Source organism: Talpa occidentalis, unplaced genomic scaffold (genome assembly GCF_014898055.3).
Source record: "Talpa occidentalis isolate TD23 unplaced genomic scaffold, MPIMG_talOcc4v2.1 talOcc4.3, whole genome shotgun sequence".
Lineage (NCBI taxonomy): Eukaryota > Metazoa > Chordata > Mammalia > Eulipotyphla > Talpidae > Talpa > Talpa occidentalis.
Window position 1 is genome coordinate 136,614,114 of NW_023603184.1, and position 27,624 is coordinate 136,641,737.

Below are 27,624 nucleotides of genomic sequence, written 5' to 3' on the forward strand. Positions count from 1 at the left end.
AAGGTAGTGCAAGGGCAGGGAGGAAAAGTTCCCAGCATTCCAGATCCACCCAGCTGGGGTCAGTCTAGAGCAGGGGCCCTGCCCCTGTCCATGCCCTTCTGGAAGCTGAATGGAGGAGAAAGGGGGCCCTGGAGGACAGGGTGAGAGAGCAGAGAAGCAGCCAGCCAAGGAGCTCGGAGGTGGAACAGGCCACCCAAATGTGAGCAACTGCCCAGGTAGGTAAACTCCAAGGGTCAGGCCACCATCCCCCACTCCCACCCCACCTCCAGTCAAGGGGTACCTGACCTTGGACCAGGCAGGAGAAGAGAGATGCCGTCCCTGCTCCTGTGAGCCCCAGGACACCAGGCACCTGGCCAGGCCTAGAGACATGTGAGATGCCCTTTTATGGGTTTTTCCAAGGACTGAAGTCTCAAGATTGGAAAGAAGGCCCTGCATCTCATCAGAAGGGACCTCATGACTCATTTCCTCCCAGTCCGGCTTCAGCCTCTGGACGTGGCCCGTCCTCTCCTTAACCTAATTGCCCAGGACGGTGGAGGCTCCCAGCATGCCTGGGTCAACAGTAAGTTGCAGCTGGGAGCTGAGCCGGGGCGGGGGGGGGGGGGGGGGGTGGTTGGCAGCACAGGGAATGACTGTCACTCACCACCAGTTCATGGCTGGATGGAGGAATGCAGGGGGCAGCCACCTGTGGGAGGAACAGAGAAAGGGCAAGGTTAGCATCTTCCATCCCCACAGACCATTCCAGTCACACCGCCATGCCAGACTCCCCTTCTCAATTCAAATGCTGACCCCCTCCTCCTGAGAGTTCACTGGAAGACTATGTAGCAACGCGGAAAAATGCTCAGGCACTAATGCTGAAGGAGGGCACAGAAGGCAAAAATGAAACATACATCACATCTTAAATTCCATAAAAACAAACGTAGACACTGAAAGACCTGGGAATCCATACACCAGGATTTACTAACAGTGGGCCGGGTAGCACAGATAACGATTTTTTTTTTCTTTGCTCATTTCCAAAATTTTCTACAATACAGTCAGATTTGTCTTGTGTTTGTCTGTTTGGTTTTTTTTTTTTTTTAAGTGTTTAAGATCTCTAGAAAAGGAAAAGTCACCTCAGTCACCTCCTCTGTTCTCCCCCAAGCCAAGGTATCTCACCCAAAGGTCAGCGCTGCAGACAGCTGGCTGAGTTTCCCAGACCCAGTGGGGAAACAGGCCTGTGAAGGCCGCTGCCAGCCCTTCCAAAGCCAGGAGGCAGCGGCCCTAATAAAGCCCAAGGCCTTGAAAGACAACAGCACCCTCCACGGGTGCTTTAGTCATCACCCTCATCTTCACCTCCCAGGAGAGGGCTGGTGGGGGGGACATGGAGGGCAACCTGGGCCTCCAGACACAGAGGAGGGAGGGCTGGATCGCTCCGGGTGCTGAGATAAGGTCCTCCCTCCACCCCACCAGGCAGGGGAGCCAAACCACTACCCCGACAATTAGCAGGGCCTTTATCAGAGACTCAATGTGCTCCTTTTTTCTAGCCAGGACACGTTTTTCTTGGAGCTCATACCTCACTCTTGGCTCCAATTCCCCACCTGAGCACCAGGCCGGGGGCCCACAGAGGGGAGAAGGGCAGGCTCTCCCCAAGCACGAGGGTGTCTGAGCACAAGCCACAGATGACCAAAGCGATGGCCAAAGAGGGTGCGGCTGCCTCCTGGGACAGTGGGCAGCCCCCACCCCTGTCCTGGCCATCCCCACCCCTCAGTGGAGCTGTGGCAGCAATAGCCTGCAGCCAGACTGGGGCAGCTGTCACAGAGGCCACCCACAGCCACGTCCTCCACCTGACCCCAAGGGTCCCCAGGCTCCACACACCAGCCCAGAGGGGACGACACCTGCGTGAGGGGTGCCCCAACTCAAGAAGAGAAGGCGAGGCTGGGAGCCAGCAATCCCTGACCCAGTCAGGCTCTAGGCTCCTGCCCCAAGCCTTCTCCCACAAGGGGATAAAGCACCTACTGTCCACACAACATGCTGTTGGGAGAATCACAGGTAAGGCCACAAAAAAAGAAGACAATACCCAACACTTCCTGCATGTGTTTTATGCCACAGGCGTCATTACGGACCTTTTACCTTTTAACTCATTGAATCCTGTCAACAACCCAGTAAGGTAAGAACTAGCATACTCTGGCTGAGGTGCAGGGGCACAGATAGGTTGGCCAACTTGCCCGGGGACACACAGCTGACAGGTAGCCAGGATTATCAAACCCCACTTTGCGAAGAATGAGGAAGCGGAAGGTGATCCCAAAGTTTAGGGTTCTTGATACGCACATGCATGGGTCATGAACAACTATTTTAGATGTCTCTGTGGGGAGAAGCCCCGGGGTGGGGTGAAGAGCACCAGAACTGATCAGGAGGGAAGAGAAGGCCCCAGAGGTGGCTGAGCCTGCAGGGTCCCCTACCGGCCCTGACAGCTCAACAACGTCTCACCATAGGGGACGCTGCTGTCCCTGCCAGGCACCCTCAGAGCACCCCATCTAGCCGTGGCCTCCTGCCCATCTCCTCCAGCCCTGCACAGCTCCAAACCCTCCTCTAAAGCCCACAGCCAGACCCTCAGGGTGCTCTCCTCAGCACTAGCACTCCTGGCCCCTAGGTCCTGTGTGGGAGTGGGTGCAACCCACAGGACAGCACTCTGCCCTGCTCCTTCCTTCGGAGCTGGGCCTGAGGCAGAAGTGGGAACCTGGATGTGGGCGCAGGCGGCAAGAGCAGGGGGGTGCTGTCAGCTAGCCACCCCACTGCCCAGCTGCATCAGTTCCTCCAGCCCCCCTAGGTTCCCCACCATGACTGAGGGTGGACTGGGGGTGGACTGAGGGTGACTGAAGAAGGGAGGGAGCAGGTTCTAGACGCACATGAGGCAGTGCAGGTGTCCCCAGAGACAAGGGGAGGGCTGCTCCCCCAGAACCACCTAAGGCAGTGGAAAGAATTGGGCCCAAACGTCCCGACCCCAGATCCCTTCCTTGTCCCCTCCTGAGGCAGAGACAGCCCCTAGGTATTAGATCTGAGGAGAGTTGTGGACCCCAGCCAGAGGGGCTGATGCCTGGGTGCCCTCGTGGCCTGCTGCCCCCCAGCGGCCTCCTCCACCCGCCACCCACAGCTGCACATTCCAGGCTGGCCAGCTGGCCAGCCCACCAACTTTGTTGTGTTTCAGAGCTTCTTGTCTCTCTCTTTTTTTTAAGCAGAGAAATGTTTCCTTAAAAGGCTCTCTCCTTCCCTCCGGCACCCTGGCCCCTGGCCACCCTCTCAGGAGCCTGGAATGTGCCAAGGAGAGCCAGGGCCCCCTGCCACTCTGTGGCCCGTGCCCTATGGCCGTGCACTCCTGGTGTCAGCAATGTCCTCGCCCACTGCCCCTAAGGGACTCAATCTAGGAACCCTCCATCTGCAAAGGGGTGGCCTCTGGGGTGTCTTCAGGCACTCTTGGGGCCACCCCTGCCATCCACCTGCTCCCCAGGACTGGCAGCAAAGGATTCCAGGACTCAACCCCAGGAGGCCAGACTCAGGTAAACTGCCTCCCCTGGTGTATCTCCAAGAACTCATCTAGACACTAGGAACCAAACAAGCCTAAATGCTCAGTCTTTCCACTCTGGAAAACATAACAACAATAAAAGAAGCAGAAGCAGCAAATACTTTCATCACACTTGCTCTATGCCAGGCACTGTTCTTTATGTAAACTTTGCATAAACTAAGTCATTTGAGTCTCAAACAATCCTGAGCACTGAAATTATTGCCCCCCTTTTGTGGATGAGGAGATTGAGGCACAGAGCAGCTAAGAAGCTGCGCAACGGAGGAACCAAGATGCAAACCCAGCAGTTCAGCTCCAGACGTGCCCCTGCCCTCTCTGCTGCCCACGGACCAGTGACAATGCAGGCACAGGATGCTTGCAGACGACGGCTGTGAGTCTATTACTGCCCTAAGTCCTTTCCTAGACCCACTGCATCCTAATTTAAGACCCATTGGTCTACCTTGCTATAAAAAGATGAGATCCTGGCACCTGCAACATGGAGGAAACTATTATGCTAATATAATATAACTATTATGCTAATAACTATCATGCTAATATAATAATATGCTAATAACTATTATGCTAAGTGAAATAAGTCAGATGGAAAAAGACAAATAGTGTGTGATTTCACTCATGTGTAAGATAAAGAAACAAAACAAACTTTAAATAAGAACACCTCGGGCCTCCCCTGGTGGCACAGCGGTTAAGCGCTGGGCTGTGAAGCTGCCCACAGCCTCTGCAACGCTGGTTAGATCCCTGGCCGCCAGGCGAGGGTCCCACATGGTGTGCAGACCTCTCCTGCCGCGCCCGCTGCTCCCCTCAGCAGTGTATTTCGTCAGTCTGCCTGTTCTGTTCCCCACTCTAGCTCTGGTGAATTCTCTCATTCTCCCGCACTTCTGACTGTACCCAGTGCTTGTATAAATAAATAAATAAATCTTTTTTTTTTTTTGATAAATAAATAAATAAATAAAAACACCTCTTAGTTTATGAGAACAGTGGTGGTTACAGAGGGAAGTTGGGGGAGAGGCGGGGGTTAATTGGGTAAAGGGGGTCAATTTTATGGGGTGGTGGAAGCTAGATTTTAAGTGACTATCGGGTGGTATGCATGGATGTCAGTTACAAGGTTATACTCCTGAAACCCTTATAAACGGTTTTAAACCCATGTTACCACAATTTTAAAAAGTGTACTATATGGGGTAGACAGTGTTTATTGTCCCCATTTTACAGATGAAAAAACTAAGGCACAGAAAGGGTTACAATTTGCCCAAGGCCACTGCACCCCAATAGCCTGGCTCCAGGCCTGTGAGGCAGATAGCAGGGGCGCAGCTGGGAGGTGAGTGTTACCAGGCCAGGCCAGAGCCGAAGCCTGGCATTCATCAGCCTCCCACCCACTAGCACTCTCCGAACTTCAAAGATCCCTGGGCACAATGCCAACAACAGGGTGTGCAGACTCCCCTAGGATACGAGGGTCTAAGTGCCAGAAAGAGACCAGCCCAGTTGGGGAGCTCCCTGCACTGTCACTCGGTGCCCATCCTTCTTGGCCAGGACCCAAAGCCACACAGGGGCTGGGCTCCTCTCTGCCCTTCCCACACTGAGCTCCACTCCTTCCCAGGGGCACTGCAGAGGTTGTTCCTTGTGCCTGGGGTGCTCACAGCCCAACGTCTGCATAGTTGGGTCTCACCCCTATGCTTTCCGGCTTTGGCTTAAATGCCACCACCCCAGAGAGGCCCTCCTGGATTCCCTTAAGTTTCTCACTCTCTTTCTCTCACACATACACACAAACAAACCACACACACACACATACACACACACACACACACACACACACACACGAGATTCTCTCCTTATACCCATTATCTCTTCCTTCCCATACCTAACTACAAACTGTATGTGTAGTTGTGTTTGGTTCCTTGTCTAGAATCTCTGCTCCCCTTAAGAAAGCAGGTGCCAAGAGGGCAGGGAGCACCCCGCCCCCATTCTTCATGCTAGTCTCAGCACACGGCAGGTGCACACCGAACAATTATGGAAAGAATTAAAGAAACTCAAGGTCTGAGCAAGGGAAGCGCCCACAATGCTAGTGGTAGAAACTCAGTAAGCACCTACTTGTGGGGAGTGCCAATTCTGCCCTCCGCCTATCTCCAGAGATCCTCCAACCCCTAAGAGTCAGTGATATTGATCCCATTTTACAGATGAAGAAAAGGAGGGTTGGAGAAGTCAAGACACTTGCTCAGGGTCAACAGGCTAAGCAGAGGCGAACTAAGAGGGGAAGCTTGCAGTGTGGTCTCCAGCCACTGCACTGAGCGACAAGAGAAACCCAGCACCCTCCTAACAGCCCGGTCACCTGTCCCATCAAGTGTCAGGACCGGGACCCTAAGTGGGTCCCCATCCTTGGGTGCCAGCCTTGGTTAAACTCCAGACTTGCTAGGCCCACCAGGTGGGGTCCCCTGCCTGTGTCCACCTGGTCCCCGGGGTTGGACAGGACAGCCTCACTCCAGCCCAAACTGAAGCCACTTGAGTCGCTGAATCCAGCATAACATACAATCCTGAGCTTTTGATTTCCTATTTCTTGCTAGTCCTTTTTTTATTATTATTGTAGTAAAATGTATGTAACTAAAATTAACCACTTTAACCATTTCTAAGAGTATCATTCAATGGCAAAAAGAACATTAACAATGGGCATCCCCAGTGGCACAAGGGATTAAGCACAGCTCTGTGAAGCTGTCCACAGCTTCTGCAACATGAGTTCAATCCCTGGCCAGGCAGCTACCCACATGGTGCAGCAGACCTCTCCTGTCTCGCCCACTGCTTCCCTCAGCAGTGTATTTCAGTCAGTCTGCCTGTTCTGCTCCCCACTCTGTCTCTGGTGAATCCTTTCACCCTCCCCCACCGAACCTCTGGCCTGTACCCCAGTTCTTGTATGCATAAATAAAGAAATCTTTTTTTTAAAAAAAAAAAGAACATTCACAATGTTGTATATCCAATGCTACTACCCACTTCCAGAACTACTTTATCATTCAAAACAGAAACCCCAAACCCACTAAACAATAACTCCCCATTCCTCTCCCCACCAACCTCTAATCTACTTTCTGTCTCTATGAATTGGTCTGTTCTCTTTCTTGCAGAAGAGAAATCATACAGTATTTGCCCTTTTGCATCTGGCTTATTTCACTTAATGTTACAGGTTGAATTATATGCCCCAAAATTCATGTTGAAGTCCTAACCCCCTCCCCGTGCCTCTGAATATGACTATTTACAGCTAGGGCCTTTAAAGATAGAATTAAATTAAAACGAGACTGTGATGGCCCTATTGGAAGAGATGGGGGGAAGGAAGGGGGACAGAGAGGACCACACGAGGACACAGCAAGAAGGCGGCCGCCTGCAAGCCAAGGAGAGAGGCCTTTAAGGAACCCAAGTTGCAGACACCTGGATCTTGGCCCTCCAACCTTCAGAACTATGAGAAAATGAATGTCTATTATTTTTCATTGTGTTTAATTAATAAATTTATTTATATTCTTACATCACTGTTAATTTTTGGACAGCATTTGGTTTCTCCCCTCAGGTGCAGTCCCTGAGTTCTCCTACTACCACATCGCCTGTGATCCATCACCATAATCCCTTGTGCTCATCCCCTCTCCCGTTTGACCCCTCTTCTCCCCCTTCCCTTAAATGTGTAATGTTTAAACCACCCAGCCTGTGGGACTTAGCTAGGGCAGCCCAAGCAGACGATAACTACTACATAGCATAATGTTTCAGTTCATTCATGTGGGAGCTTGCATGCGAGCTGCATTTCTTTTTAAGGCTGAATACTAATCCGTGCTATGAGCACACACGGTGTTTACCCATCCACCCGCTGATGGACACCTGGGCCGTTTCCTGAGGAGTCCTTGACACCCACTTCACTTCCCTGTCCTAATAACTCCAGGCACCCACCTTGAATGACACCCAAAGGTACACGGAAGGGAAGCGGGGTTTGCAGAACACTTAGAGTGCGGGGTGCTTTATGTACATGGTTTTATTTCGTCTGCTTGACAAGTTTTTGAGGCTCAGAGAAAGTAAGTAACTTGCCCGAAGTCAAGCAGCTGGTAGTAGCAATGGCAGAAACAGAAGTGGTAGATGCCAAATTTTTTTGCCTGCTCACTGAGCTTAAATCCTGGTATATATTATCCCTTAACTCCTAGTGAGTACTGAGGTGGCTAATTAGCTCATCTTACAAAATTTCAGGCCGTCCCCTCAGCAATGCTTTAGTTCCGACAGCAACATCTCCCAACTGACAGCACCCAGACTGCCACTGGCTGCCTGACTCCAGCCCTTGCCTCTCCCAGGGGCCATGCTGCCTCCACTGCTGGATGAGGTGCACAGAGTGGCAGAGATAGCGACAAGGACCCTGAGCACAGAGAAAATTCGGGGGCCCCAACAGGGTCAGGAAAGGAGGGCAGAGGAGCCAGGCCTGGAGGATGCCAGGCCTTCATGTGTCTATTACCTGTAAGCAGGTAAGACACCCTCTCCCCATGGGGGCAGAGCACACGGCTTTTTTCCTCAGGAAGCCTCGCTACCTTGCTCAGAGCCCAGAACACACCTGGATGAGGTTTTAAAGGGTGGAGATGGTGAACGGGCATTTCAGGTGGAAACGAGCATGAGACCAAAGCAGGGAGGCGGGAATGCTGCTGACTGCGACACGGTGTGGTCAAGGGAAGGAAGAGGGGCGCCGAGGAGGATATTGAAGGAGACGAAGGAAAGAAGCCTCTTCCCAACTAGACCACGGGCAATGAACATCCAGCAGAGGAATTGAGATTTGTGACTGCTGGCACCGGGGAGCCACAGAAGGTACCTGAGTAAGGAAGGACCCGTGGGAGGTGCAAGTGGGGGACTGAGGGCACACAGGACATGAACAATAATAATGCTAATAATGATGAAGGGAAGGAGATGGTGGGGAAGCCTGAAGCCCAGAGACCACAGGCCATCAGGTACCCTAAAACCTTCAGGGTCTCATCCTCAAGCCCAAAAAACACATGTCTACAGACAACCCCCTCCAGTTTCTACTTCTCGTCCCCCAGCCAGAGCATAGGAGGGCACTACACCCCCACCCGCAGGTCAGTTCCCCCCCACCCCGACTTCCCTTCCTGCCGTGCACAGAACAAGCAATCCTGCCCATAGCTTGGCCTGCTGCTCACCCTCTGGGCCCTGCCAGGAGAACCTGTGGTCAGTCTGTCGTGAGGTAACATCAGAGGGGTCAAGAACAATACAAACAATGACCCCCAAGGGATCCAACCTTCATACCCAGGCCTGAGGAAACAGCCAGATGCCCCTCATCTGTGGGCAGTCCAGCAGCTTGGAGTTCGTGTTACCATGAAGGCCCAGTGGCCTCTGTGAGCCTCTAAGGGTAGCTGGGAGTCCTAGCCGAATAGACCCCGGTGGCCTTGGGAGCCAGGTGGAGATGCACCCCCACCACCTCAGGACCTGAGGGTGAGCAACAGCCGGGCAGCTACAAAATGCCAGGCCATGGTTTTAAGGATAGGCAAGGACAGAGTCTGCCTCACTGGGCCAAGGGCCCAAGGGGCAGAGTCCCAGCACGGCTCAAAGACACTAGTCTGGGGGTGGGGGGTCCTGGGGAGAAGGTGGCTGCTGCCCTGGCTCCATTTCCTCCCAGGCCTGTGCCCTCCCTCCAGACCACTTGTCCTCACCAGAGCTTGCTCCCAGTCTGCCCGGCTGTTTCCTTCCCTTATATAGAGCTGTGCTCAGGACCAGGAAAGGAAGTGCATGGAGTTCCTGGAGGCAAGAAGGGGCCTGTTCCCAGGGACATATTGAGCTGGGGAGGGGGGGGACATGTCCCAGCCTAGAGTCCCCCTCTACAGCCAGGGGCCAGTGGGGGAGATAAATGGCCTGGCTCTTTCCCCAAACCCGGCACAGGCTCTGACTCAGAACCTGGCAGACAAGACACAGGGGAGGCCCAGGCCCTACTCCCAGGACCCCAGGCCCCACCCCCTTCTCTAAAAATCTCCTGGATCATACCTCTTGGACCACTGCCTTAGTCAACCCACCCCCCAAGCTTCAGCAGCTCCAATTTCTCCCCCATTCTCCCTCTTATCTCAGGTTCCTGTCCTTGGGCCCACAGCCCCCGCCCCTTTCAGCCCACTGCCAGCCTCTAGGCCCTCAAACATACTCCAGACGAGGCTCTCCAGGTAGAGAAGTTTCTCCTTCTGCAACACCTCCCTGAACTCTGACCTCCAGTTATACACAGAGGAGCCCTCACCCTCAAAGCCCTATCCTACACAAGGGTTGGGGGATGCTGGCTATGACCACCCCTCTTCAGTCCTGTGGCATATCAGAGCGTCCTTCAGACAGAAGGTCGTGGCCACAGCAAAGAGGGTGGGTGGGCTTAGCACACCGTATTGTGGGACTGGCGGGACGCATCCACTCAAACTGGTCTCCTTCTGAGCAGGCCTGGAGGATGGCCTGAGATGGCCAAATGGACCCGCCTGGGTAGACAGCCCAGCCGCTCTTCGCACTGGCCCCGTCAGCCCATGCTAGAGGTCAAGCTGGTTGAAGACATCTTCTTGGATGACTTGCCTCCCTCCCCTGGAATCCAAGTTGAGTCCCCAGAGGCCCAGCTCAGAGGTCACACTCACCAACATCCAAAATCAGGGACCCTGCAGGTTGCACGCTAGTCCAGATTTTCTACAAGCAAGCCCTAGCAAGCACGGGAATCAGAGCCTGAGTTCAGCAAATCTGTGCTGAACGCCTGTACCGTACTGTATGACAGGTCCAGGGACCCACAGGGGCCGGGTGTTAGCCACAAGGTGAAGGGTGGGGCTCGCTGCCCATGAGGAAGCACCAGAGGGGCAAGAAAGTACATCTGGTCCCAGGGCTTGACACTGGTCAGCATCCTGGACCCACAGCCCCTGCCTCCATTCTGCCCACCCCTGGGTTCCCCAGCTAGGCCATCTCCTAGAGCGTAAGCCAGAAACCTGAGTGTCCTCCTTGACCCCGCCAGTCCCCCGTCCCACCAAGCTGGGACAGTTCCTCCACCCAAATACCTCTCCCAGACACCCCACACCCCAACCCCCTTAATCACAGAGATGACTGCGACAGCCTCCTAATAGATCTCACGCGGGGGTGAAGCCCTTCTGTTCTAGCCTCCACTCAGCAGGGAAGTATTTCTAAAATGCACACCCAGTCTTGTCACTCCTCTGCCTAAAGTCCTTCCATGGCTCCCGGCTCCACAGAATAAAGTCCAAATGCCCTAATATGGTCTGCATAGCCCAGTGAGACCTGGTTCCCTCCAGCCCCATTCCTCACTTATAGCTCAAAGCCCTGTTCCCTCCAGAGAAAACCACTTTCAGATTCATTTTTGCTCCCTATCGTGCACTCTGAGGCAGGGGTTATCGTCCATTTCACAGATAGGAAATGAGCCACCAAGAAGTCACAGGCTTCGTTAGCTCAAGGTCACACAACCATAATGGAACCAGCCCCCTACTCAGAGGCACCCAAAGCCGTGACTCCGCCCAGGACCACAACACCCTGCCCAGTAGGGGGCACGAGGAGAGTTTCATGGAGGGCATGGACTCCCGGGTGGGTGGGAGGGGGCGATGGAAGGGGCAGGAGAACAGAGAGGAGAGCAGTGGCTGGACTCAAGGCGCACACGGCCAAAACAGAGAAAGCCAGCCGGAGAGGCCATCCACAGACACACCGTGCATGGCCTGGAGGGTGGGGATGAGGGCAAATGTCCAGTGCCCTGGAGTCACCCCATGACCCCAGAGCCAGTGAAAGGGAATGGACGAGTAGTAGGGCTGAGGCCCAGAGTCTAGCTGTCTCCAAAGTGAGAAGCTGCTCGAGCAAGGGCCAGGCGCAAAGAAAGAGGTGACCATGGGAGCTCCAAGGGGGTGCAAGGAGATGAAGAAGCCGGACACCACTAAGGGGTCCCCTCTAGAGGAGTCAGTACAAACAAGGCCTCTGTCCTCCGTGGAGGTGTTGACTGGGCCAGTGAAATGCCTGCTCTGGAAACCCAAAGAGCAGGGACAACCCCACCTCTTCTCGTCCCTAAAGAGGGATCATTTGTTCTGAAACAGGAGGTTTGGTGACATGGCCTCCAGCATAGAAAACAGGGCTTCTAGGAAGTTCCTAGAAGAATCTGGTCAAGGAAAAAGCTGTGGTCTGTGGTCAAGCTTCTGGTGGAACTGGGGCAGGGGGAGGTGAGGGCAGAGGAAGTAAGACCATGCATTCCTTCCACAACACTGACTGAGGGCCCTTTGGTGCCAGGTTCCCAGCTTGGGAGACAGATGGATAATAATGGCCCTGCCTGGAGGGGCAGTTGTGGCCCAGTAGAGGAGACAGGCATGTAAACAGAGAATTATAAAATAGCCCAGTAACTGCTATAATGGGAGGTATGAAGAGGTCTATTATTTCACTGGGATTCAAGTCCATTTGTTTTTCCAGAAATTACACCCAGAGGGGGAATGCCCACCCCACCCCTCACTCCCCACTGAGGGTTTCTATCCCTAAATGAGAATTTTAAAGGACAAAAGTCTTTGGCCCTAAGCCTTGCAAGAACAGTAAGGCAGGGAGGGTGCATGGGAAAATATATCTCAGAGCAAGGGGGAAGCTAAGGCACCCAAGAGCACTGCACCCTGCCAGCAGAAGGGGCACATCAGAAGAGTCTGGGGGGTGAGCAGGTATACAGAGGAGAGGACAGGGCTGAGCATGGCCCCAAACTGGGAATTCCAGGGCTGAGGGCCACACTCAAACCTGCATAAACATCGGAGGGGTCCCTGGCCTTCTTCAATTGGGCCACCATCTCCTCTTGTGTTAGAGCCCCTGACCCAACACCTCTGGCCCTTCCACACCCTTGTGGAGCCTGGGTGAGCAGGTGAGCACTGCCCTGTTTCCTAATCTAGAGATTCCACTGATTATCTGAAGCACCATCACTCTGATAATAACTTTTATGGGGAAAATGCACCCCCCAAAATGTGCACTGCCATTGTCTGATGCACTCCAACTTGAAAAACATCTAAATGTAAAAAAGGCCTCTAGTCTTTGAATAAAACACCTTAAATTGTTGACTCTTCAGGCTCCTCAAGCTGCCTGCATCACTACTCTGTGCTGCTGAGTAGCAGAAAGTCCTACTGATGTCTATCTAGCACCTTTTTTATAGATTTAAAGCCAGCCACAAGAAAGGGCAGGATGAAGATCAAACCCAAGCCCACGTGACTCCGGAGAAAATTCCTCAAAGCCCATCTGTGACCTTTATATTTCCTGCACCCTTTTCGGTGATTTTGGTCATGCCTGACACCAGACAGCTCTGAACCTAAACAAAACCCGCTAACTGGGAGCAGTTCCAATTCTGAAAGATCACAACACCTTCTGTTTGTGGGTCCTTATTTCCAAATTCCTGAGCACACCAAGAGGCCATGAGTTCCCAAATAGAGGGTGAGAGAAAAAGCTCTGGCTAGGTAATCAGGCGAGGGTTCACACACTGGCTTGCTACAGACTGCCGAGTGAGACCTAGTTTAACCTCCCAAGTCTGTTACCTCTTCTATAAAATGGGTGTAAGGAGACCTGCTTTGCGGAGTGGCTGGGCAAAGCTGACGGCTCCAGCAGTGAGGTGGCAGGGTGAAACAGGGTGGTAAAGCTGGCTGAGACCACATGAGCAGAAACACCTGGAACACAGCACAGCTTGGTAAACATGAGCTCCCTGTTTTAGTCAGATGCAATCACTATTCCTCTCTGAGCCTTGGCACCTTCACTTAGACAGCAGTGAATTGCACAGTGCATGCTGTGTGCCAGGCTCCATTCTGCTAGATAAGCTCTAGTCTTAGGCCAGGCATACAGAAAAGAAACTGAGGCCAAGGACAGATGAGAGGAGGTAGGTAACTTCTAAGGTCCCATCTACCTTAAGTTAGAGGTGGGAACAGTATCATACAATGCACAAGATTCCCATCCAAATACCCAGGCACTTTTGAACTCTCACATGGCCTAAGCTTCTGTAATCCTATAGAAAACTCCTAGGCCACAGATGCAGCCACAGGAGGATCTAGCATAATAGTTCCGCTAATTAGCACATGTCAAAGGGCCAGTGTTCTGGAACCCCATCTGTTCCAAAGGACTGCACCAGGAGCCCCAGACGCAGGAGGTCCCCAGGGAGGACAGCCCAGCTCTATTTGCTCCTTTAAATCCATGTGTGGTCAAGCCGCAGGAAGCCCCCTCTCAGCCCCAATTAGCTGGCAGCAGAGACTTGAAGCAAGGCCAGCACTGAAGGCCAGAGGAGGCCTGGCTGTCACCAGCATTGTTCAACGGCATCTGACGCATATCCACTCCCTGCAAATTTTCCTTGCCCCCCCACATCGGAGATGCATGCATCTGAAAGCGGGTCTGGAAGGAAGGGGGTGGTGAAGGGAAGGGCAGCGGAAGACCTGGTTCTGTCTGACTGGGAAAACACGGGCAAATTTTAAATGACAGGAGAGAGAGTTCGCATCAGATGGAGACCCAGTGACCCAGAGACACTGGCGAGGTACTCACACACAGCTCAGACACCCCAAGGCACAAGCACTCACTCCACTGCCAGGTCCAGACACAAAGCCACCCCCTGGTGCTCTGGGCCCCACCCCAGCAGGCCGCAGACAGCAACACAGCCACAAGGCACACACCCACTGGTGGGGCGGACTGCGTGGCCCAGAGCTCAGCTGATCTGAGGAAGCCAGAGAGGGAAACTGCAGATGTGGACAGACCAGGGGAGGGGAGGCCAGCAGAGGCAGGAAGCATGGGAGAAGCCCAGATTTCTGAGGCGGTTCTTTCGCCTGCCCACCCACGGCGACTGGGCCAGCCACAGATTCCCCTTGGGCTCCACGCTGCACCTGAGTCTTGCCCATCCTTCTGGAAGAGCAGACAGGGGGGTAAGGCACGCTGATGGAGGCTGGGTGGGCAGCGTGAGAACAGGAGGGCACGTGCAAGCGCAACGGGAGGATGTAATAGAGGATAAACATCCTGAGAGCTACGGCACGAAACATGGGAGCAGGAATTTTTAGGGGTGGAGGTGGTGGGAGGGGCAAAGCAGAGGGCTTGTGAGATAAGCATATTCTCTGAATACCTCAGACATACTGTGTGCTTTGGACATGGAATCACATTTAACCCTTTCAATGACATACACAGCGGGAAACAGCCCCATTTTCACGAGGCCACTGAAACTCAGCAAGAAAAACCAAGTTGCCAAGGTCACACAGCTATGAGCAGCCGAGTTGCGTCTCAAACCCAGGACAGCCAGAGACAAAAGTTGTACTCCCTCAGACAAGCCGGTGTGCTGGGTGCTTGGAAGACAAGAAAGAGCAGATATGGGGCTCAGGGTATGGCAGTATAGATGGGGGGTAGGGGAGGGTGTGTAGAGAGTTAAAAGGAGCAAGAGCACAGGGTGCCAAACTGGACCCCCAGCTCCTAAGGCAGACAGGCTGCCATGACTCAGTGGCTGGGCCCAGGGAGCGTTTCCGGAGCCCCAGACAGCAGCCCTGTGTAGGAGCCACCTACCCAGCAGAGACACTGAGCCATTACTCACAACTGTTACTCACTCTTCTCAACCCCAGCCCCCAGGACATCACTTACTCCCACTATTCCCTGAAAGCGGCCAAGGAGGACCTGGCAGATCTGAGGGGACCCTCCCTCGCTTGGCTGGCTCAAATACTGCCAGCACGCCCCCACCTGACTCATGGGACAGCCCCTGGGAGACTCCGGGCTGCACAGCTGTCCCTTCCTCTCTGCCTGGAGACGTGGTCATGGGGCAATGGACCTGCCAACTCCAGGGGCTGGAAGGGACCTCCTGGTACCTCGCTGGCTTCCCAGCAAAAGGCTGAAGACCCACAGGGTGCCCCCCCAAGACCCGCCAGCCTCATTCATGCTGGACAGCTCTTCCCACCACCCCTCTCCTGTCAGAAAGATGCACCATCGGCAGAATTTCAGCACTGGTAGAGAGAACTCTGCTAACTCCAATTTCTCATCTCACACGTGAAGAAACTGAAGCCCAGAGAGCGGAAGTGACTTGCCCAAGGACACACAAAGCCAAAGGAGGAGTAGAAACAGGCTGCCTGGCCCCTTCCCCCTGCCCTCCCAGCCCCTCCACCACACTGCACAGCCACTTGCCCGTGTGCTGGCCGAGTCAGGGCAGGCCCCCAGGTCTACCCTCACTCCCTCCAAAGCAGCAGCTTCTCCTGCAACATGGGCCATAAGAAATCTAAAGGCAAGATGAAGATGGAAGGAAGGAGTTGCAGCCAGACAGGGGTTTAGGGTGGAGTGATCCTTTTCTAACAGTACGGAGCATCTGCCTGGGAGGCCAGGAGACAAACCACACGCCCTGCAAGGCACTGGGGCAGAAGAGAATGGGAAGAATTCCTGGGGTCCCAGCTGGGGACTTGGGAGCGTCCAGGTCTCCTCTCCGCTCACCTCCTCCTCCTCCCCGTGCCCCTTGCCCGACACTCGCCCCTACTCTTCCCTCCTCTCCCGGGGCTCCAGACTGGAATCCAGGCCTGGGCGCTGCCTCCACTTCCACACCCAGCTCGGCTCAGCCCAGCTCAGCTGGCCACAAGGGGCTGCCCCGTGGGGGGTGTCAGAGACAGCTCAGGAGGCACCCACAGTTCTTCATCTATGCCTTGTGCTCTCCTACCAGCCTGGGCAGCTGCACGCACCCCTGCCAAGAAGCCCCTGCCCCAACGACAGTATAAGCACAAGGGTAATAATAACAACCACCACCGGTAATAATAACCAGGGTCACACGGCCGTCCTACATGCTGGACCCAGTTCTGTTTGTTTACCGCTATCCACAGATGAGTAAACTGAAGTCCTGGCATGCTAGGTAAGTTAACCAACTATGTGAGAGTTGGAGTCAGGATTCAAACCCAGACAGTGTGACTTCAGGGTCTGTGATCTTGACCCCCACACCACACGGCCTGGGGGTAGGATCTCCCTCCAGGAAGTTCAAGCTCCAAAAATCCCCACTCCCTGGTCCACACACAGTCACGAAGCATCTGCAGTGGGCCAGGCGCCCTGCCTTCAACAACACCCAACATTCCTCTCGGCTCTGGACAGGCGGCCCCTGTTCAGAAGCTCACCAGGTCATTTATGGTCAGGCTGGACACCTGCTGCCTCCAAGCAGGCTGATTCCTCCACGCAGAGCACAGGACTCTCCTGTTCATTCATTCATTCAATAAACAGTGCAAGCGACTGTGTGCCAAGCAGATGGTGAAGAATGCCCCCAAAAGGATACCGTTGATTCCTTTAAATACAAGCTTCTACGGTCTAGCCTCACCCCTGACACCTAGCCTCCCCCCGCCTACTGCAGTCCGTCCTTCCAGTTTCCTGCATGAAGCTTGCCAAGGAGGCCTCTCTTCTGGACTGAAAGATCTCCCAGGAAGGAGATTTCAGAGCCTCACTGGCCTCCTGTTCCAGAAGGGAGGTTAGCACGTGGGAAATGAGCCCAGACAGAAGTGACTCAAGAGGATTCCCAGCTCTGAACACGGGACTCCAAAAACCTTGGCTCAAGGCCTGTCCCAGGTTTCCCTGAACCAGCACAGGCTTCACAGCAGCCCGAATCCCCTTCCCACAGAGAAGTCTCATCCATTTCTCCTACGTGAATGCCCACTGCTGCTCCCCTCTTTAACCTGGCTCAGAAAATCCCCATAGCCAGACCCCCAGCAACCCCTCCAGGCTCTCCCCCAATCACCCTTCCCCCACACCCTTCCTGTGGGCCTGCCCTGTGTCAGGTACTGACCTGAGCACTTCGCAAACAGGATCTCATTGCACCCCTGCCATAACGCTCTGACGTGGGAATATTAACCCCATTTTACAGCTGCAGACACTGAGTCTGGCCCAAGGTCACACAGCTCGTAAGCAGCAGAGCTGGGAGGACAGCCAAGGCTTTCTGACACTATCTAACACCTGAGTCTTGCTTTTCTCCATCCTGACCTGTGAGCTGCTGTGCCCAGGACATGCTCGCCCTGTGCCTTTCCCTCCTGCAGAAGTCCTTTGCAACCTTCCACCCCATCTCCAGGCACCTCTTCTCTGAAGCGTCCCCTACTCCGCCAGCTGCAGGAACTGGTTGACACCCCTCTGCACTTAGCAGAAACCCTCTGTCTACTCTCCTTTGTCTCCCACTAGGCCATGACTCCCTGGTCTTTCCAGTCCCATACACTTGGCTCCTTGCCTAGCAAAGGGTTGATGCCCAAAAAGGCTTTTAAGTGAACCATCAGTGCTCCAGAGTGCCCAGCTGGGCACTCCGCAGTCACACAGCCTCCCAGCGAGTGCACAGGCACTCGGCCTGGCCCAAGAAACCAACCCCAATCACTAGCAGACATCAAATGTCCCCTAATCTTAACCCAACATCCCAGCTCATGTCCCTGGAGGAGGGATTCTCCCTGTCCCCGCCCCTCTGCCTGTCCTGGCAGCCCCTCTCTACCTCTCTACTCAACCAGCTCGGCTGTTTCTGGGAGTCTCAGCCAGTGATTAGGGCCCTAATCAGCAGGACTTCCTGCCAGCCACTGCCAGAGGTGGGGGCAGGGCTGGAAGGGAAGCAAGGTCAATTCAAGGTGAAGTTTGAAGCCTGGAATGAGGGAGGCTCCAATGGAGAGATGGATTCACAGACTCCTGCAGCCCAGTACCTCTCCAGTCCAGGCCCTTCTCTGTCAGGTGAGGATACTGAAGCCCAGCCGGGGAAAGGACGCATCCAGACTCCGGGGTGGCTCTCCTACTGCCCTGGGCCGGAAGACCCCAGAGTGGAGACCCCTCTTACACATCCTTTAAACCCCTCTGCCCACCCCTTCACCCCAGCACCAATCCCAACACTGAACCCACACTGCTCCCCATAACCCATTATGGCTGCTCAGGTCTGATCAAGGTCAAGAGGAGCCCCATCTTCAGATGATCAATGACCTAACAGTGGGGCAGAGGTGAGCCAGGGCTAAGAAGGGGAAACAAGACAGGTCGGGCTGAGCTCAGGAACCTTCCCCAGCTGTCATCATCATCAACCCAAGCCCATTCTCTCCAAAATAAAAAAGCTTAATGCCTTTTGCAGCTGCAACTGGGCGGGCCAGGGGTCCGGAAATGGAGCTCACCTCCGACCTGGAGCAAGCTCAGCCTCCCTGGGTGGGAAGCAGAGCTAGGTGGAGAATGCGGTTTAGCAGGCCTTAAAGGCTGACCCTGCTAATGAGAAATGTCAGGGGCACCGGAAAGCAGAGGACCCCAGCGAGGGCAGAGGCCTGGGATGGAAAGCAAGCGTGGCCAGGAGCCATACCTTAGTTCAGAGCTCCAGTTCTACGGCGTGCAGGAAGGGCAGGGCATGGCTCTTCCCCCACCCTTACCAACAAGGGACTAAACTAAAGTTGCAGCAAGAGGGATGCAGATTAGACTTCACTGACACTTATGGGATATAAGACAATACAACTCGTAGCAATTATTTGAGACACCCCCACAGTTTAGTCCATAACCAGGAGATGCCTGCCCGGAGCCCAGGCCAGGTCTTTGCTAGACCTGGAGTCTCCAATTCAGTGACTCTCATCAAGGGATGAGAGTCCATCAAGGGATGGACGCGATCCAAAAGGGGACCTCGGGCTGGTTTATAATAATGCCTCTTGTTTACCCCGATGGCAACTTTCTCAGAGTCCTCCATAAACAAAGATCTGTCTCGGCTCCTCGGGCTGACAAGGTCTCTGGAGGCCTTAATTCCTGCCTTACCCCAAATCCCAGAGAGAGAGAGAAAAGGGTAAAGGGAAGCTCTCTTCCCTAGCTCTGACACTAGGACACCCTGAGGGAAAAGGATGCCATCATCTACTCCACATTCTGGTCCCAAATCCTCCCAGTCTTAGAGATGGAACAACCACAGCAAAAGAGAATAAGGTCCACCGAGGGCTGGGCTCCCGAAGACCACTACCGCAATAGTAACAACTCTTGAATGTACTATATGCCTACTGTATGCCAGGCATTCTTCACCATGTTTTAAATAAGCTCTCTTGATCCTCATAACCACACCAAAAAGCAGGTATATTATTATGCTACTTTACAGAAGAGGAAACTGAGGCTCAGAGAGGTTCAGTCATTCCCCAAGGCCACTTGTAGGCAGGGTGGTCCTGAGTTGGGCCCCACCAATCTGGCTCCAGAGTCCAAGTTTTCTGCCTAGCTCTCGACCCCTTGGTCAATGCAGTCCTGTTTCCAGCTCTAGCAAATCCTCGCAGGCCCTGCTGAAAGCACCACCCCTCTGCCCTTCCTCAGTGGGCCTAGCACTGAGCAGTACTCCACAGCAAAGACCACAGGCCTGCCCCCAAGAAGCTCACAATCCACCGGCAGACAGGTAGCACAAAGGAAGCTAGCAAGGCCTGGAAACCCGAGGGGTCCCTTATTCTCTGCTGGAGCAGCCTAGGAAGGCTCCTGGGGAATGGAACCTAGCACGGGCACCCCCTCCCCACAGTGGCAGATGAATGAGGATTCCACTGAGTGCTCCTACAACCCCACGGTCCCTACCAGCTCCCCACCCCGCCCTCTGGACCAGTCCCTCCTGCTCCCAGGAACACCCAGTCCTGAGCTCCAGGCTTCCAGCCCTAAAAAGGCAGGGATTACAGAGCCCAGGACTAGCCCTGGAGGAGGCAGCACCAGGATTGGCTCTGGCCCATGACCACTCCACCCCCATCCATGACCAGTAAGGTTCCCCAAGATGCAAGATGTGGGCAAGAAGGAAAATGGCCAAAGTCACGACCACCCTGGGCAGAGCAGGTCAGGGATCTGGCTGCACCTCCTGTGCACCCCACCCCTGGGATGGGAAAGTGCTTCGGGCCATTTGAGAGAGGAAGGAGAGGAGGGCCAGGTGTGACTATGCATAATGGAGGGGGCACTCAAGGAGGTGGGCATGGCCCGCCAGGCTGGCCGCCCTGCCACCCCCACAACCCTTGTTCCAGCTCGCTGGTGGCGGCCATTAGCATGCCTAACAGCTATGAAAGCTAAGAGCCAGCCAGCCAGCCACAGAGCCATGGCTTGGGGGTGATAGGGCCAAAAGCCTCTCCCCAACCCCCCAATCACACCACACCCATATGTGATTTGGTTTTTTCAGAGTCCAGGAACTGGGGGCAGTTTTTCTGCCCCCCCAACCCCCCACAATGCACATGCCTCAATTGGGCTTCAGTTTCCCTTTCTGGAGTGAAAGAGATTTGTGGCCCCCAAAATAAGCCAAGGGACCAGACCCCAATTCTGACGCTGGCTCCCCTAGGTTCATGGCCAGGGCACCCTCAGCATCTCACCCTCTTGCGCCCCCCAGCCCCGACAACCCGCCCTCTCTCAATGGGTCTCTGTGGGACCAGAGGCAAGCGCGTCCCAACTATGCAGTCCCCTCCAGTCCCTACTTGGAGACGAGGAACCGAATTAGACACAGCAAAGGGCTCTTCTTCAAAGGCAGACAAAGCCAGGAGTAGCCCTGATGGAAGGCGGGGGATAGACTCAGAGGCAGGGGGTAGACTCTTGACTCCTACAAACTTCCCTCTCTCCAAGGAGGAAGACAAGACAGTCCTGGGCATCCAGAGAGGAGGAGCTGTGGGGGCAGGGGAGCAGTCAGGATGGGGAAGCCCAGGTGGGTCCGGAGCCCACCCCAGAACACCACCTTGGCCCTACCTCAGGTAGGCCAAGCCTCCCAGGCTTTGATGTTCAGAAATCTTCAGCCGCACCCTCACCCTCCTCCCCTCTGCTGCTCACGCCACACCCCCGGGGACAGGTTTGGAGTGGTGCTCCTCCCAGGCGCCTCTGGAGAGGCCCTTGAGAACAACGCCTTGGCCACTGCCGATTACACAAGCCACTTCAAGCTGCCCTAACAACCCCGTATTAGTTAACAAATTTGGAAACTGAGGCTCAGAAGAGCCCTGGCCCTGCGTTTCTCAGCATCTCAGGTCTTGGCACTGTTCAGAGTCTGCCATCTACGGCTAGGTGGGGTGCCCCTCTGGGAGGTGGGGGGGCAAGGTAGGGGCTGGCTCAAAGCACTCACTCCTCTCTCCTACCGCTGCGCCTCATCCGGAGGCCCGGGCTCCAGTGTTGGGAGGAGGGGTCAAGGTCTGTGGTGTTTCTGATCCCTCCGCTCCACGCCGCCCACAGGTCTGCTCTGGTCCCTGCAGGGTTAACCAGCAGGGCAAGGAGCAGGGTGGGACAAGAGGAATTGGAAGAAACTCAGAATCTTTGCAGGAAGCAGCTGGGTAGACCTTGTAGGCGGCTGAGCAAAGGGTACAAACCTCGGGTTCTCTGTTCCCCAAACACCGACGGGGAGGAGGCAGCCCTCACGGGATCCTCGCCTGTGCCCACGCCCCAGCCAGAGGCCACTGCCTTCCTGCTCCTCCGCTCCGGGTGTCAGAGAATTCCCCAACTCCAAGAATCCCAGGACCTCGGGATCCCAAGAGACCTTCAGGGTCATCTCTCTAACCACATCCCAGCTCAGGAATCCTTCCAAGCGGTTGTCCAGTCTCTGTGTGAACTCCCCCGAGGACGGAAAGCTCACTACCTTACAAGGCAGCCCATTCTCCCGCTGTCCTGCCAGGTTTGTCAGGAAGCCCGAGCCAAGAATCCTTCACCCAACACAAATCCATCCTGCCACCTTGGCTTCCTGCTTCTGCCTCAGCAGAAAGAGACACCGAGGCTCCCAGGCTTTGCCCGCTGTCCGTCAGTGACCATTAGATGGTCAACTCCTCTGCCACCCACCTGGTCACCAGCCCCCGTGTTTGCAGTTCTGGACACTGCAGCCCCCAGGGCAAGCTGACTTGGGCTTTAAGGGACAAAGGTGGGAAGAAGAAGTATGGAATGAGCGATCGGGAAGGAAAAGCCAGAGAGTTCAAGGCCAGAGACATGGAAGGAGGTGTTCCCAGGTTGCCTTCTCCACCATCTTGTTCTCAGGACGGTATCAAAGTCCAGGCGCCCTATTCTGGGGATCCTGATAGGCCCTCCCAGGTCCCTGCCCTCCATGGGCAGCAGAGTTGAGGCCAACCCAAGCTGGGATTCCCAGCTCTCACCCCCTTTTAAGCTGCCCCACCCAGGTCCCCTCCAGAGCCTGAGCCAGGTCCTCCCTCCCACAGCTCTGGACCAGAGAGGTCGGGGCAGAGGGCAGCTCAGCTGCAGTAAGTTTTGAGGTCCTGGGGGAGAGACAGGGTGGGGGAGACAGAACTTGCCGCCAACTGGCAAGGGTAGAAGCAACTTAAGGCCAAGTCTGAGCCACAATGGTCCCCACCCCACCCAGGCAGCTTCAGGAAAGGCCCGTCAAAGCCTGAAGGAGAGTGCTCCCCCACACCCCCATAGCCTCCTGGCTTGGCTCTGCCACACGGCAGGGCACTGCGGCTCCCAGAAGAGAAGGCCTGTCCCCAAAGACCCTGGAATCCTAATTTCCAATTCCCTCCTCCTAGCCTCACCCCACAACTGCCTCTTCTGAGCTCCCCAAACCAGCTCCTCCCCTCTCCAGTGTCCATTCTGTGCCATAACTCCATCCCACGCTCCTGCAGGGATCCTAGCTTGGAGGGCAGCGGAGCTCCTGCCCACCCCTCGTTCAGCCCCCTCCCAGCTTCCTCTTAGGACAGCGGCCAGCCTGAGAACATCTGGACAGGCAGCCCTGGTCCTGAGTTGGGGGTGGGGGACAGTCCCTGGGCTTAGGTCCCAATGACTTCTCCAGCTCGGGCAGGAGTGCAGGGAGGGCATCAGAGGGTCAGGGGAGGAGAAGGGGTAGGGGGAGAGGAAGGAGTCGGGGTGGAAGGCAGCTGCGTGTGTCTGTTCATTAACCACCTGGATTAGCTATTTCTGCCCAGAGGGGTGAGGAAGCAGTAAGGGCGGCCTGATGGGGGAGGGCGACAGGGGGCACTCATGCCAGGTTGTGCCCACGGGCCAGGGAGCACGGACCCAAGCTGAGTGGGATAGCTCGAAGGGGGGTGCTTTTAACTCCAACCACTCCAGGCCTCCTGGTCCTTCCAAGCAGCTCTGGCTGGCCCTCCGGGAGATAAGGGATCAAACCAAGGAGAAATGTGTCCAGCAGCAGCTGGCGTGAATGGCGGGCAGGGAAATAAAGAGGAAAATGCCCATGCCCGCACGTTTGGTGGTGCCCTCCCCCAGGAGCCCTGCGGTGGACAGCAGGTAGAAGGAAGTCCGGTCACTTAATATCGCCAAGCTCCCCGCTTCCTTGGTTGATGAGTCCCTGCCCATTTGCTCCTGCTGGCTTCAGTCTCCAACACTAACACCAGCAACTTCCCCAGCAAATAAAACTCCGATGGGGTTGTCTCTTCCAGCAGGGATGGCCGCACCCCAGACATCCCTGTCAGAACTACAGACACATTGGGAGCCAGGGCACCCCGACAGGTTGGCCTCCAAGGGGCTAGCCTAGCCCAGAGACCTAGCATCAGGCAAGCTGATGCCCCTGCCCTAATGTATGTCCCATCTGTGGTCCTGACACACAAACACACACACACACACACACCACACACTCACCTTTCCGGTTGAGGAGCCACTGGGTAGGGTGGGTGTCTGGGCACAAGGGACAGGAGCAGTGGGCAGTGACAAGGCAGCAGCTGTAGCTGGCAAGAAGCTGGTTGCCAAGAGGAGGGCGTGAGTGAGCTTTGTGTCCAGGTGGGAGCAGGCACAGGGAGCAGAGCGGGTCCCAGGGCCACTGCTGGGAGCAACAGACCGAGTTCGCTGCTGTCGGCTCCCTCCCCTGGCGGTGAGCTCGCACCGCCTCCTTCCCGGAGCCGCCGCCAGCCATCAGCTCCTCCGCCTCCTTTAACCCCTGCGGCGCTCTCTCGCCAGGCTCCCACCAGGCTCCTAGACTAGTATGGCCACTCCACCCCTGCAGCCGCTGGCCCAGCAGTCTCCCTGGGGACCTCAGGGGATCTGGGGACAGGCGTAGAGAAAAGGGGCAGGACCCCAAGAGGTCCAGGATGCCATGGAAGAGACACAGCTGCAAAGAAAGGGGACTGTGGGTGGGGAAGGATGTTTGCAGAAATAACAACAACAATATAATAATAAACAATGGCTCCTAACTTTTACAGAAAACACTCTGCTTTCTGCTATTTCCAACTCATTCTGGGCCTGGAGACCTAGAATCTGACTGTGAAGGTGTCTTCTCTTTACCTGTCAAATGTGGAATAACAACCCCTTGCTTTGTTTTGGGGCTAAGTTAGGACATTTGGGACTGGATATTCAAAACTGATTTAAGCTGAACCCTAGTTAATAAAACACAAGCTTCAAACTCTGTTCGAAATGCATCGAAAAATAAAATGGGTTGATGATTGGACAGTAGTGAGATGAGGTAAATTCTCCAGGGTTTGTTGCAGAATCTAGAGAATTTATCACATGAACTTTTCAATTTTTCTATGATATGTATGAAATATTTTATAACTAAAAATCTTGGAGGCAGGGAATACAATCTGAAAAGTTGGAAAATCACATAATTGATTCAAGTAAAGAGCCTACAGGATTATTTTGGGGGAAAAGTCATTTGCTGCATGCGTATGCATCCAGACACTTAAAGAATATTATCTCTCACTTAATCTTGGGGTGCCATTTAATCTTGGCATTTTAGCTGAAGAAAGTGACCACAAAGCATTAGCTGACTTGTCTGAGACCACACAAGATGGTGATTCCCACCACTCAGCCCTCCCGGGATTGAAAGACTCCTCCCCCTCCAGACCACCTTCCTAAAAAGTTCTGGGCCAGTGATATGAAGCTCCCAGCCTCAGTTTCCCCACAATAAGTTTGGATCCAAAGTTCTAAAAGTAAAGTAGCAGAGGAGGCCCAGGAGGAACAAAAGTTCTCAGGAAAGACTTGGGGTACCTGGAAAAAACATGATGGGTAAAAAAAGCCTTCACTTTAGAGGGATGCTCCCCTTCCACCTCCGCTCATCAGTGAGGATGGGGGTAAGAGGAAGACACCTTCCCAGCACCTTCTGAGGGAGGCCAGGTAGAGACGCCATTCCCAGCCCCTCCAGAGAAAGATGACCAGCCCTTCCCAGGTGGTTCCCAGACTCCCAAATTCCAGCATCTCAGAACCTACCAGCCTTCACCAAGGCCTCAATCAGTGAGGGTGTGGGTGCTACCTGAAGATGGGAGCGAGGTGGCCCCACTGAAAACACCTCAGATTGACAGACTACAGAGGGGAGATCAGCCCCATTCCCAGCCCACACTGGCCCAACTCAGGGGCCCAAGGTCACTCCTCACAGAGTGAGGGTATGGCTCAGCCTTGGAGACTCTAGGGAAGTGAGAGGATCCTTGTCAGCATTCTAGAATCCTCGGAAAGGTATGGGGGGGGGGCGAGAACCAGGAGCATGCTATTAAGGTGGAGCCTCCTCTCCCTCAGATCACAGAACATCTTCCCCATCTCTTTCAGCCTACACCCACTATCATCCTGACTGACATCACCCAGTCCCTAGTCCCCTGCTACCTGCCATGTCCAGTCCCAGCTCTGAGGCAGGGCATTCAAGGCCCTCTGTGATGGGGACCCTGGCCCCCTGGCCTCCTGGCATTGTCCCTCCTGTCCCTTCAACAATCAGGACTCAACTCCAAACACCACAGCCTCCACGGAGCTTTCTCCAACTGCACATTGGGTGGACACTGTCCCCTCCCCTTAACACCCAAGGCTCCTGCTCCTATACTAATGCGGCAGCATACACTGCGTGCTCCTCTGTCTCCCTTAGTTGAATAACGATGTGTTCCAGCTTTTCCGCCCCTTCCTCTGCTCTGTGCAGTGCCTAGCACGTAGCTGACACATAGGAGATTCTCAATAAATGTGGGATGAACAAATGAGAAATGGAAAGATGCAGAGATGGACAACTGGTCAAAAAGCAAGTAAAGGGGCACTTTTGGGTGCTTTCTTCTGTTCAAGGCTGTACCAAGATAATTGCATGCAGACGTTTATCTTCAAAGCTGTATAGCTGCAGATGGAAAGACTGATCTGAGCTAAGACATGAGACCACTGGATTGACACTGGGGGGGGCAGAACGGGGGACTCTGAGAGACAGCCTCTTCCCTCCCACAGAGCCTTTGGAGGTAATGTGCTCCACTGCCCCACTCCAGGATCACCCCCTCTTCTCCAGCCTTCCTGCTCCAGCACCTGGGCACAGAACCATGAATTCAGCAAGTCTCTAGAAACCACACAGAGAGGAAGCTAGAAGACTTCAAAGAAAAAGAGCATCCTTCCCCTGTATTTTCAAGAAATGTCCCAGAGTCCAACATCCACCGCCCATCACGCACACGCACACACACGTGCACAAGCACAAACACACACTGAGAACTTTCTGCAGAAGTTGCTCAGACCCTTTCCTCTCCCTCTTCCTCTCCTCCGCCTCCCCACCCCCAACCAATGAAAACTCAGAATTCCTAGGGTTTCCCATCTCCCATCCCCCCAACCTCCTCCCGCCTTACGCCAGCCCACACCATTTTCCCTCCCTCCCCAAGTGCAGGGCAGCACATCTGGTTCCAGTTGTGGTTGGTCCGTTCAGGGGCAGGCCTGGGGGTTTCTCATAAAACTGAATAACACCAGTATTGGAGCCTGGTGGGGCTGGGGGAAGGGAGGCAGGAGGCCAAAGCGGGTGGGAGGGAAAGAGAGGACAGCAAGGAGGCAAAGAGAGACCCGACCCAGAAAGGAGCAGGGCAGTGCCTGGCATCTAGTAAGCGGTCAATAGAGGCTTGTTAATGGGAGAGAGAAGCTGGAGGGACAGAGGGCAGCGAAGCAGAGGAGAGCGCAGCACAAAGAGGGGTCAGAAACAGAGCCCCAGAAGGAGGAGAGCCAGTGAGCTGGGGGGTGGTGGGCCAGGAGCAGAGAGCAACAGAGAGCCCATTGAGAGGGGTAAGGAAAGGGAGTGGCGCACATCAGGGCCAGGTGCTGAGTTAGGCGCGTCCATTGGGAAAGGAGACGTGATGCCAAGGGGCACAGAGGAGAGAGACACAGGGAAGGAAGGCAAAGAATATCAAGAGAAAGATGGGTCAAAGCCCAAGAGAGCTGAACCCAATTCCTGGCCTCGGCCCTATCAGGGTAGGAGCAGGAGTTCTGTGCCCAGGTGCTGAGTTCACTGTTCCTTCGTGGCATTTTACGGGATATTTAAGAGCCTACATTGCTCCAGACCTTTCCCA

General features: G+C 54.7%; 1 protein-coding gene across 6 annotated transcripts in view; it reads right to left on the reverse strand.

Annotated features, from left to right (window-relative positions):
• The window catches only part of TNS1 (tensin 1), a 199,301-nt gene that overhangs the window by 109,348 nt on the left and 62,329 nt on the right, over positions 1-27,624 (reverse strand). For 4 of the 6 annotated variants that reach the window (XM_054700073.1, XM_037524017.2, XM_054700072.1 and 1 more), the window contains exon 4: positions 641-682. In XM_054700073.1, the coding sequence (XP_054556048.1) occupies positions 641-682 (42 nt within the window). Of the gene's footprint in view, positions 1-640; positions 683-1,152; positions 1,258-23,989; positions 24,220-27,624 lie in introns of those variants that run through there. The other 2 variants (XM_054700075.1, XM_054700076.1) reach the window with 2 other exon arrangements.